Source organism: Schistocerca americana, chromosome 2 (genome assembly GCF_021461395.2).
Source record: "Schistocerca americana isolate TAMUIC-IGC-003095 chromosome 2, iqSchAmer2.1, whole genome shotgun sequence".
In the NCBI taxonomy this organism is placed as follows: Eukaryota; Metazoa; Arthropoda; class Insecta; order Orthoptera; family Acrididae; genus Schistocerca; species Schistocerca americana.
In genome coordinates, this window is record NC_060120.1 from 925191209 (window position 1) to 925204632 (window position 13424).

The window sequence follows — 13424 nt, forward strand, 5'->3', positions numbered from 1 at the left end:
GTGTGATGTCCTTAGGTTAGTTGGGTTTAAGTAGTTCTAAGTTCTAGGGGATTGATGACCCCAGATGTCAAGTCCCATAGTGTTCAGAGCCATTTGAACCACTTTTTGATTTTGAACAAGTAAGGATGAATCCAAGAACTAAACTGACATTTCCCTGTTTGAGATTAATGTCCTTTGATAAGGTAGGTAAAGTTCTGCATTCTGGCCCTAGATAGATCAATCAGCCCGACTGGACTCCATGTCATTCTCTGTCAATGGCATCATTATGTGCGATGTGGAGGCGCATGTGGCCACTCTCCCCATAATTGTCGGGTTTCTTGACCTTGGAACAATTACTAAACAGTCAAGTAGCTTCTCAGTTGGCCTCACAAGGCTGAGTGCACCTTGCACCAGTCCTCCCACCATGGAAAAAATCCATGGCTGTATCAGGAACCTGGATCTCCTGCAAGTCAGTCAGCCATGCAGACCAATCAGCTATGGATGCAGACTAATGCATCTTAATCAATTCTAAATTTTTCTTGAATGTCTTGATTTTAGTGTGTGTATAGCTGTGTAATTAATAAATTAGCTTGAGTGGCATTGTGAGGCAGGAGAAGAGTAATTAAGGACTAATATCCATGGCCTGTGTACTGCTAATGTACAACAGCTTGCAAACATTTTGAATGTTGCCTTCATTTTCATGTATTAAGGAAATATTTCTTGTACGCAGAAATGGTCATGTATCTGTTGCAAGAAGTCACAGTAATCTATATAATATAGATACAACTAGTGAGAATGAACTCCGAATGTCTAACCAAAGAAATCATGTAAAAGGACACATTAGAAGGTCTGGGTCTATTGGACAACTTGGTTTTGAAGAAATCTGTCTTCAGAGCCAAAGTAAAAGACAACAGTATCCTAATGGATTGCCAAAAGGCAAGGTAAGTGTTATAATTTTCTGCATATATATATATATATATATATATATAAAGTTTATTTATATGACAACATAGTTTTTGGAATGAAATGTTATGCTATGTGGATTTGTAACTGTAAATAACTTTGTGTGATATAAAACTATTTCTTATTGTGTTATTTGAAGTTTTTGTCTTGGAGTTCATACTTTTTCAGTACTGAAGTTGTGTATAATGTTATTCAACTATTCCTCAGTTGCCTTTTCTAAATAACGTTTAAAAATTGTTTATCTAGTTCACTCCAAAGTAAAAATTTACAAAGCTCCAGGGCTCGATGGAATCCCTATCAGCTTAACTATAATCTGTTGTAAATCCCTCAGACAAAAAATTGTGCCCAGGTGCTGGAAGAAAGCACAGATCACACCCATAGAAGTGATCCACAGAACTACTATCCAGTATCCATGACAATGTTTTGTTCCAGAATCTTAGAAAATACTCTGAGCTCAAACATAATGAGGTATATTGAACAGAATAACATCCTCCATGCCAACCAACATGGATTCCAAAAACATTGGTCATGTGAAACTCAATACTCACTTTTCTCACATGACTTACTGAAAGCTTTGGATCCAAGCAGTCCGGTAGGTGTAGTTAATATCCAAAAAGTACTTGACTCAGTACCACATCTGCCTTTATTATCAAAAGTAAAATGGATGGAGAGCCATACACAGATGCAGAAGTAACTTTGAGTGTAGTGTAGGGAAGTGTGTTGGGACCCTTGCTCTTCATGTTGCATACTAATGATGTGTGAGTAATATTAATAGTAACCTCAAACTTTTTGCAGGTGCTTCAATTATCTGTAATGAATTAGTGTCTGAAAGAAGCTGCATCAACATTCAGTCAGATCTTGATAAGATTTCAAGGTGGTGCAAAGATTAACAACTTGCTTCAAATGTTCAAAAATGTAAATTGTGCACTTCACAAAACAAAAAGGGTAGTATCCTATGACTATAGTATCAGTGATTCACAATTGCAATCAAGTAACTCCTACAAGTATGTGGGTGTAACACTTTGTAGGGACATGAAATGGAATGGTTACATAGACTCAGCCATGGGCAAAGAAAGTGGCAGACTTTGGTTTATTGGTAGTATACTTGTGAAATGCAGTCTGTCTACCCTTCCAGAATACTGCTCAAGTGTGCGGGGCCCATACCAGAAAAGAGTAAGAGGGGTATTGAGTGTATACAGAGATGGGTAGTGCAAATGACAGCATGTTGCAGAGATGCTGAAGAAACTGTACTGGCAGACTCTTGAAGAGAGATGTAAACTGTCCCAAGAAAACCTACTTAGAAAGTTTCAAGAACTGGCTTTAAATGATGATTCTAGGAATATACTACAACCCCTTATGTATCACTGCTGTAGAGATAATGAGGGCAAGATTAGATTAATTACAGCATGCATGGGGTCATTTAAATAATCATTCTTCCTGCACATCATACATGAATGGAATTGGGAAAAAACCCTTAAACTGGTACAATGGGATGTACTCTCTGCTAGGCACTTCACAGTTCTTGCTGAGTATAGATGTAGATGTAGGTGTTTGCCATTAACTTTCCTGTGACCATTAATAGTAAAGAACTGATCAATAAAGCTTGGTAGAAGGCATAAAATATTAATAGAAATTATAGTGCTAGTAATTGATGAAATTATGTCCATAACTCAGCTTGGAAGCAGAGAAAATCATAAGAGAAATGCAAATGAGACACCAGAAGATTCAAAAAATCACTCCAAAATTAATTTATCAGAGCCTGAGATAAAAATTAAATGACTTATCAGTTCTTTACAGAAAATAAGTAGCCATCAAAGCAACTGTAGGTGGCCCCCTCCAAAAAAAACACACACACACAAAAGAGAAATAATGAAATTTCATATGCATGTGAAATCAGTTTGAGAATGTTTTTCAGAGGACCATTTCATATTCATAAACTTATTCATAAAGATTCCCAGTGACTGGAGACATGAAAATCATTGCATTTACATATTACTACATCAGTTTAATGTTGTTGTTGTTGTAGTCTTCAGTCCAGAGACTGGTTTGATGCAGCTCTCCTTGCTACTCTATCCTGTGCAAGCTTCTTCATCTTCCAGTACCTACTGCAACCTACATCCTACTGAATCTGCTTAGTGTATTCATCTCTTGCTCTCCCTCTAAGATTTTTACCCTCCATGCTGCCCTCCAATGCTAAATTGGTGATCCCTTGATGCCTCAGAACATGTCCTACCAACTGATCCCTTCCTCCAGTCAAGTTGTGCCACAAATTTCTCTTCTCCACAATTCTGTTCAATACCTCCTCATTAGTTATGTGATCTACCCATCAAATTTTCAGCATTCTTCTGTAGCACCACATTTCAAAAGCTTCTTTTCTCTTTTTGTCTAAACTATTTATCATCCACATTTCACTTCCATACATGGCTACACTCCATACAAATACTTTCAGAAACGACTTCCTGACACTTAAATCAATACTCGATGTTAACAAATTTCTCTTCTTCAGAAACACTTTCCTTGCCATTGCCAGTCTACATTTTATATCCTCTCTACTTCGACCATCATCAGTTATTTTGCTCCCCAAATGGAAAAACTCATCTACTACTTTAAGTGTCTCATTTCCTAATCTGATTCCCTCAGCATCACCCGATTTAATTCAACTACATTCCACTATCCTTATTTTGCTTTTGTTGATGTACACCTTATATCCTCCTTTCAAGACACTGTCCATTCTGTTCAGCTGCTCTTCCAGATCCTTTGCTGTCTCTGACAGAATTTCAGTGTCATCGGTGAACCTCAAAGTTTTTATTTCTTCTCCGTGGATTTTAATTCCTACTCCGAATTTTTCTTTTGCTTCCTTTATTGCTTGGTCAGAATACAGATTGAATAACATCGGGGATAGGCTACAACCCTGTCTCACTCCCTTCCCAACCACTGCTTCCCTTTCATGCCCCGGGCCTCTTTTAACTGCCATCTGCCATTTAGTTTCTGTACAAATTGTAAATAGCCTTTCGCTTCCTTTATTTTACCCCTGCCACCTTCAGAATTTGAAAGAGAGTATTCCAGTCAACACTGTCAAAAGCTTTCAATAGTCTACAAATGCTAGAAATGTAGGTTTGCCTTTCCTTAATCTATCTTCTAAGATAAGTCGTAGGGTCAGTATTGCCTCGTGTGTTTAATAGATACTTTAATTAAGTTTTGTATGGGCTCCTGGAATTGATTCTTTATGTAAAGATATTAACTGTAGCCAAAGGATATTTGTCTGACTCAGTTAAATTTTAAATTGGCTTGTATCTGAGGTATCAAGTAAAATTAAATAAATAAAAGTAAAATAGTTTAGTATTATTTCATGTCTGAAAATCATTCCAAAAGATTTCATGATTCACATTTTAGGATATATTATACTTATATCAACCTGGAGTGAGTTTACAATACCAGAATTAGAATCAAAAAATCAGAATCATTATTTCATTATCTCATTATATACACACATAAATCAAATCAAAGTGCAAGAGACTCATCACTACAAGTAATATAACTGAAATACACACTATGTATCAGAAAAAAATCTAAAATTAATCTTAATGTTCAACCATCAGTACAAAGCTGTTACATTACTCTTCAAAGAACTCTTTAACATCATTTAAAAATTCAGTGACTGAATAACAACATTTTTGCACTGGGATGAGATGCATGTAAAGTGTTCATACTTAATATGCAACTTGGGTTTATATTCAACAGTATTTTGAAGTAAAATAATATACCATACCATATTGCCAATAGTACTTAATTAATATGTATTTCTTTTTTATCCAGGTTCCATCAGGTCGTACGTGGATAGAGTTTCTTGGTGAAGATGACATGCTCAGGCTTCGCCCTCTCTTGTTGCTGGAAGTAACGGCACTTCTTGATGCTTACAATATTACTTTTACTAAAAGGAAAACTCCAAAAAAGAAGAGAAAAGAAGGTAATATGACGTTTATTTACATAGAATGTAAATAATTTAGAAGTAAAGATAACATGATTCATGCTCCAGTTCAAAATGGATTTGCCTGAAAAACAGCAATATTTTCAGTCTTGTTTATGTTTCTGTTGATGACTCAGTACCTGCATTATGCTATGAGTTGTTACCTTTACTCCTAATTTATTTACTTTATTTATGCTAGTAGCCTACGAAACGTGCCTTTGTGTAATTCTTAATGAGTATATTTCCTTTTTTCAGAAGGAAATGTATTTGGAGTTTCTTTAGCAGCACTGCTAGAAAAAGATCATCAAATCATTGGAGAGGATTGTAAAGTGCCTCTTATTTTCCAGAAGGTAAAAAGTATAAACATTATTTTCCATTATTAAGATATGTTGGTGAAAGAATCACATTTTGGACAAAAGAACAAATTAAAAGTTGAAAATAAAGTTGGTTTTTTGGAGATCCATAAAAAAAAGTGCTACAATAAGGAAATCATAGATACCTAGGTCTAGGATAGATTTCTCAGAATAAAAGTGTGACAGAAAGCGTCATCTTTACTCATTGCATTTTACAGAGTTCTGAGTGGATGCTCATACCCTTGTCATCAAGCAAATTTGATACATTTTATTTCCCTCCACTTTTTAAATAATATTTCATAAAGTATCAGGACTGTCGCCAGAAAGTACAATATACACTGAAGTGCCAAAGAAACTGGTACAGGCATGCGTATTCAAATATAGAAATACGGAAACAGGCAGAATATGGCGTTGCAGTTGGTTACACCTATATAAGACAACAAGTGTCTGGTGCAATCGTTAGATCGGTTACTGCTGCTACAATGACAGGTGATCAAGATTTAAGTGAGTTTGAACATGGTGTCATAGTCAGCACACGACCAATGGGACGCAGCATCTCCAAGGTAGTGATGAAGTGGGGATTTTCCCATATGACCATCTCATGAGTGTGCCATGAATATCAAGAATCTAGTAAAACATCAAATCTCCAACATCACTGTGGCCAGAAAAAGATCCTGCAAGAACGAGACCAACAACGACTGAAGAGAATCATTCAGTGTGACAGAAATGCAATCCTTTTACAGATTGCTACAGATTTCAGTGCTGGGCCATCAACAAATGTCACTGTGAAACCATTCAATCAAACGTCATCGAGTTGGGCTTTTGGAGTCAAAGGCTCACTTGTGTTCCATGATGACTGCACGACACAAAGCTTCACATCTTGCCTGGGCCCGTCAACACCAACATTGGACTGTTGATGACTGGAACCACGTTGCCTAGTCGGGCAAGTCTCATCTCAAATTGTATCAAGCGGATGGACATGTATGGGTACAAAGACAACTTCGTGAATCCTTGGAAACTGCTTGTCAACAGGTGACTGTTAAATCTGGTGGAGGCATGTGCTGTTGGAGTGATGGGACTCCTGATAGGTCTAGGTATGACTCTGACAGGTGACACATATGTAAGCATCCTGTCTGATCACCTGCATCTATTCATGCCCGTTGTGCATTCCGACAGACTTGGGCAACTCCAGCAGGACAATGCGATGCTCCACATGTCCAGAAATGCTTCAGAGTGGATCCAGAAACACTCTTCTGAGTTTAAACATTTCTGCTGGCCACCAGATTTCCCAAACATGAACATTATTGTGCATGTCTGAGATGCCTTGCAACGTGCTGGTCAGAAGAGGTCTCCACCCCCTCGTGCTCTAATGGATTTGTGGACAGCCCAGCAAGATTCATCATGTCAGTTACCTCCAGTACTACTTCAGACATTAGTCAAGTCCATGCCATATCGTGTTGCGGCACTTCTGCAAGCTCGCGGTGGCCCTACACAATATTAGGCAGGTGTACCAGTTTCTTTGGCTCTTCAGTGTATGTTTGGTTATGGATGTGTCTATGTACTGGTCCTGAGACTTTGACAGTCCCCCCTTGGCAAACTTGAGAAAAGACAGCCACTCACTGACAGCTGACTGATTTGTGTTGCAGTCTTAGCTTTTGAGCTACTGCTCTTTCTCTATGGCATACATGCACTAGTAACAAGACAACATTGCATTTTCACTTACGGGCTTGAAAAAATAACATTTCAAATATTGATAAAAATCAAAAGATCTTTCACACAGCCAGCTAGAGATATCATCTGTGCACACTGCAGAAACCAGAAATTTACCCAGCAAACAAGGGGCTGAATAAGTTGCTGAATGTGAATTCAGTATATACAGTATAATTGGATAGATACAAAAAATCTGCTCACTAAGGAGCAGTAGACGAAAAAAAAAGTAAAAGTTGTGGAAATGTGCAGGCTTTTGAAGCCAGTGACTCCTTCTTCTGGCAGAAGTGTTGAAGGGAAAAGAAGAGCGATGAAGAAAAATGATTGGCAAGGATCAAGAAATGGGGAGAGTTATTGGTACGTCACCCAGAACAGTGGGTAAGGGGAGGATTACCACACAGGATGGGAAGGATTACAGTATATATGAGGGTGTGCTGAAAAGGAATGCATCCTAATTTTTTACATGAAAACTCTTAAAGCTTTTTACATGAAACAAATGTTATTAATGTTCTACATCTTTATTCTTCATGTCTACGTATTTGCAGCCCTCTGCTGCTAGAGTGCTCCAAATTGTAGTGTGTGACATGGCGATGTGTAATGTAGCATTGTTGGTGCGTGGGAAATAGCGAGCTGTAATCAAGTTTCGAATTTGAAGAGTTTGTCCACACATTGAGCATCCTCTCCTTCAGCATGACAATACTAGACTGCACACGAGTGCTGTGACATCTGCAACAATCTGATGCCTTGGGTTCACTGTTGCCAATTACCGTCCATACTGTTTTGAATTGCCCACATCTGATTTTCTTCTGTTTCCAAAACTTAAAGAATACCTTCGAGGACATCTCTTCAACAGTGATGAAGCAGTGCAAGATGAGGTGAGGTTGTGGCTGTGTCAGCAAAGTCAAACATTCAACAGTGACAGTATCAGCAAACTGGTCTTTGTAGAGAGGAGAAATGTGTTGATTGCCGAGGTGACTATGTTGAGAAACAAGTATGTAGACATGAAGAATAAATATGTAGACCGTTAATAGTGTTTATTTTCTTTAAAGAGCATTAAGAGTTTTCACAATAACAAAAGAATCAGAGGCATTACTTTTCAGCATGGAATTGTACAATGGCCTCCTGTTGTGGAAATCTGGTGGTATGCTGGTCCTGCTGCTGACACTTGAAACACTTGACTGACTGTGATGTAAATAAACCAACTATTGAAGAGGAAAAGCCCTATTGTAGACCTTGACTAACTCTGCTTCAGTATTTTACTACGTTTGATTCTATTGTATAAAATGTAGCAGAATATCTTTTAAGTTAGAGAACAACTGGGTATGAACATTTTACTGTCACATTATTTCACAATACTAAATGTATTTTACATGACATCTCAATTTGAAGTTTTTATCCCTTTTTTTATTTTTAGATCTCTAAATATTCATTTCAAACTCTTGAAACTGATCATCTGTAAAGATAATTGTGATTGTGTAAGAAAATAAAAACATTTTAATTATACTAGTATCCAGAGCTATATCCAGATGATAAAAATAATGTGGAACTTGCAAAATCCATACACAATGCCACCAGCCCAAAATATGAGAGACCCACCTGCCCTCACATGACAACATTGATGAGCTGTGTACTTGTATCTGGCCACCTCGATCTACAATGATCATCAGTCGACTGACGAATCCTGCAATTGTCAGTGAAGGGGACATTATATTGATCTATGTTCTGTTCAATATGTTTCCTTGCCGACTTTTGTGCACAGTTAAGGAGGGGGTTTGTACTATTCTTTACAATGGACATCTAGAGGCCAAATTGATCATGTAGAGATGGTTGAATACAGCCTAGATTGATACATTTCTCAACTGCCAGATCAGTAGTCTTCATCCACAGTAGAATTGTGATTGCAACAAAGTATTAGTTCAGTACTCTTTCAGCAGTTATTTGTACTTCAGATAACAACATGACAGCACTATTGATGAATTTTACATGTATAAGATACATGCTCATAGTAGGCTTCATGATCTCACTCATTTGCATATTTTTCCTCATCCACAGCAATACAAACATTATTGTGATGCATTCATAACTGTTATTTACATTCAACAGTTAATATGAAATATAATAACCAGTAACAAAAAATCTGTTGAAAGACCGTCTCTTTAGAGTGTCAAGTAAAGAAATTGAGAATGTGTACTGTTCTCTTACAGATGTAATGTTGATTCGATAAAATTTATGTTGTGTGCCAAATTGCATGTTTTAGTCTGGTGATGGTCTGAAGTAAAATCAGTGCTGAATTTTCAATACATACTAGTGTACAGGCATAGTAAAACAAAAAGTGTACTGGCACAGTAAAACAAAAATACTAACCAAACATTCTGTTGCCTGCTGCTGTTAGTGTACACATTAGCCATGAATTTGTATAAGAAAAGAGTAATGTGAACCTTGAGTTGTGCTTATTACGTCCAATATAATGTGGTCATGTGCATGTCCTACCTGTATTTGCAAAGTAAAATAAAACTCATTAGACTCAGCAACATTTGTAGGAGGTAGGAATTATGTTGTTGTTGTTGTTGTTGTTGTTGCTGTGGTCTTCATTTTGAAGACTGGTTTGATGCAGCTCTCCATGCTAGTCTATCATATTTAAGTCTGTTCATCTATACATAACTACTAAGGCCTACATTCCTTTGAAGCTGCTTGCTGTAGGCAAGCCTTGGCTAGTCTGACTATATCATATCCATTGATGCCTGAGGATGTGTCCTATCAAGTGATCTCTTCTTTTAGTCAAGTTGTGCCATAAATTTCTTTTCTCCCCTGTTTGACTCAGTACCTCCTCATTAGTTACCTGGTCTATGACTTCAACAAAATTACAAATGACAGTAGGACTGATGTAGATTCTTGTAATGTGTGCAGCTGCTGGCACAACTGGAAAGGAGAGGACTGCGAGAAGAAGGACTACTTCGTGTACCTGGTTTACAGCAGCGAGTGGATGCGCTATTGGCTGGCCTTGAAGCAGAGTTCTACCGACAGCCTGAAGCTGCCGAAGCACGCATTTCTGGTGCTGGTCCACACGAGCTTGCTGCAGTTCTCAAAAAGCTCTTGAGAGAATTACCTCAGCCCTTGCTTACTGCAGAGCTTACAGACATGTTCTACCAAGTGCATGGTTAGTACAGTATTGGGACACCATAATAATGATAATTATGTGCCACTATTCAGTCAATGAACTGACCTGACAAATGGGCATAGCAACAGGCTTTTAATTTTTCCAGCAGTGTTCCATAAAAAAAAAGTGTGTTCCTGTTGTAAAGTAACATTATTTATCTAAAGTGACAAGTCAATTATTGATGCATATAAAATTTCAGTTCTTAAGTAGTGCTAAATCTTGAAAACAGAATACAAAAAACTATTTCACGTATCACTTTCCTTTTGTCAGGTACCACAGTTGTACAAAATTTGTGAAATGACAACATTACCCGTCTCCAACAATAAATATCATTTATTTTTTTAATATTGGCCAGTTTTGGCTGCTGTGTCATTTTCAAGCAGTAGATGTAAAGGACAGACTATAATCACATACAACTTTGTTAAAGGAAAGGGAAAAAAAGATAAGAAAATTACAAGAAGTGACAGGTACGCCCGTAAACAGAATCAATCAAAGTTACTTGATGTGCATGAACACAAGCCACCAAACTATCAAGCCACCAGGATATGGGCAACAAACATAAAACCTTTGACAAATAGTCTTACATACAGGCAACATAAAAACAAACAGTTTAAAATAGTAGTCAAAACAAAAATACTATCCAGTGCAAATCACCTGTCAGGTTATAAACTGTCATAGCACTGATAATTGTCTAACTTTTTCCAGCATGTTAGACATGCTGGGTATCTAAAACTCTAGCAATAAATTGGAAAGAGACTACAGCATCAGTTGCAGTTTAATTTTTTTGACACTGTGACCAATTTCTGCTATTCTTATGACAACTCCTCTTGCTTGGCCAGCGAAGGAGGGTGTTCTTCAGCTACAACAGAATTCCCTTCATGTAACTGCTCCTCTCCTATTTAAACACTGCTGCTTCACTGGTGCTGCAATTTTTTCCTATTTATTGTTTAACAAATAATAACACTGGTAACTGAGTGCACATTAAGGCATTGTTCAAGTGCATCTCAACCAAATGACTGCTGCTACAAAGGTAGGAAATGATAGTGCAAAGAGCATCTCATTACTGTTGATGTACACAAAGAAGTTCGTTAAGTGTCTATAGTACAAGCAAGCACCATGAGCTGTCACAGTTGGTTCTATGACAGCTTATTTAATGACAGTGGACTTGCACTGGGTAGTTTTCTCATTTCAGCTACTATTTTTAAAGTGTTTTTTAATCTACTGTATACAAAACTATTGTCACAAGTTTTATGTCAATCTGCCATATGATGGTGGCAGGACAGCTTGTGCTCATGTACATCAAGCTAGTTTTAGTGATTCAACGGTATAAATCTGTGGTTTGCTCCACAAATTTCTGAGCATTGGCCAAACAGTAGTCCAGGTTGATTTATTGTAAATGTTCCTTGATTTATTCGACCAGGTGTGGCATTACCTGTCGCTTCCTGAAATTTTTTTAAATTATTTACTTGCTTCCTTGTTCCTTTATCAATACCGTACCTAATTACAGTTAAGAATTATGGGAAATGTTACCACAGTTTTAATCAAGTGAAACTTATACTTCTTTGCTTTGACTTTCCTGACTCAGTACTCTGATTAGAGAAAATGAAGTTTCCTAATTCTAGTAAATTTTAATTGGAGAAGACTGCAAACCATTTTTATACACTGCTGCTTCTATCTTCTTTTTGCACTTTCAACTCTTGTTTCACCTGTTGCCCCAAGTAAAAGAAAGATCAATGGCAAAACTGCCTTATGTGTTTCTTTTTTGGTCATATTGTAATTTTTGTTGTTTAAGAGAATATGGGTTCTTTCTCTGTCTTACTGTAAATGACATAATTAATTCCATATTTCTGTCTTACATTTGTGCAGCACTGCCTACAAGTGAGTTGAGACAACGAGCTCTCAATCTGCTGGTGCTTCTGTTACCTTCTGAGTGTCGCTATACTCTACGAGCCCTCTTCAGCTTCTTACTGCAAATTATACACCACCAGTCAGAGAACAAAATGACCTTGCACAATGTTGCTATGATAATTGCCCCTTCATTGTTTCATCCAAGGTAAGATAACAGAACATGTCATATAATTCAATATCTTTAAGTGTCTGCAGTGTTGTTTAGGTGTGTAAAAGGAAAAGCTTAAACCAATGTGGGGCACATAAATTACACAGGCCAACAAAATTTTTTTTTGAAAAACATTTTTCACTTTGATAGCTGATCTTTATAGATTTTTATGAGCTGAATCCAAACTAGCCTTAGGTTTTTTGTATCACCCATAGTTTTTGAGCAATATGCTTTCTATTACATAGTATAAAAATCTTATGCTATACAGTAAATGGGGAAATTAATGAAATGCATTTTTAGAAAAAAAGTGTGGTTTGTATTTGCAGTAAGCTACTTAAAACAATGATATGTGCTAATAGAGGTTTCACTTGTCAGCTGGAATTCGTTTGTATTTTCTTTCTCTTTTTTCATTGAAGCTTCTTGTGTAGCTTTTTCTATCATGCGTCGCTAGCTGAACTTCTTGGTGAAGTGACCAACAGTAGTCCCCCATCATGTTGGTGTTCCAGCAGACTTGGTAGCGTTTTTCCATCACATTAATGTCCTGGTGAAACCTCTCTCCTTGCTCCTCACTAACATCTCCCATATTGTCCGGGAAGTAATCAAGGTGACTGTTTAAAAAGTGAACTTTCAGGCTCATTAAGCATCCTTAAGTTTTAAACTTCTTTAACATTGTAGCTATAATAGAAACATATTCTGGGTCTTCTTCATGTCCTAAGAGCTTTGTAATGACTAGCTTGAATGATACCCATGCTTCTTTCTCATTTAAGGTCATTGGAGATTCAAAGTTAACATCAGTCATCAATTTTCTAATGCCAGGTCTGACAAAGACGTCTTCTTTTAGTTTAGCTTCTGAAAGGTGTGGAAACTTTTGGCAGAGATACTTAAAACATGGTCCATCTTTAGGCAAAGCCTTTACAAATTGTTCCATTAGGCCTAACTTTATATGTAGAGGTGGTAGGAGAATGTTTTGCAAATCTACAAGATTTTCATGTAGAATGTTCTTCTCACCAGGTTTTAAAGACTCTCTCACAGGCCACTTCTTTCTGCACCAGTGTTGATCCCTAGCCCTACTGTCCCATTCACACGAGAAACATGGAAATTTCGTAAAGCCACCTTGCTGACCAAGGAGCATGCATGTTACTTTCAGATCGCCTCATATCATCCAACCATGAGCAGAATAGCCTATTGTATTTAGCACTATTTCTAGGTTTTCATAGCTTTGTTCCATATGTACAGAATGTC

General features: G+C 37.2%; 1 protein-coding gene across 1 annotated transcript in view; it reads left to right on the top strand.

Annotated features, from left to right (window-relative positions):
* LOC124595972 (rho GTPase-activating protein conundrum) overlaps nucleotides 1–13424 on the top strand; it is a 244228-nt gene that overhangs the window by 209608 nt on the left and 21196 nt on the right. The window contains exons 7-11 of the mRNA XM_047134911.1: nucleotides 710–920; nucleotides 4759–4909; nucleotides 5165–5259; nucleotides 9877–10126; nucleotides 11993–12179. Of these exons, the coding sequence (XP_046990867.1) occupies nucleotides 710–920; nucleotides 4759–4909; nucleotides 5165–5259; nucleotides 9877–10126; nucleotides 11993–12179 (894 nt within the window). The remainder of the gene's footprint in view (nucleotides 1–709; nucleotides 921–4758; nucleotides 4910–5164; nucleotides 5260–9876; nucleotides 10127–11992; nucleotides 12180–13424) is intronic.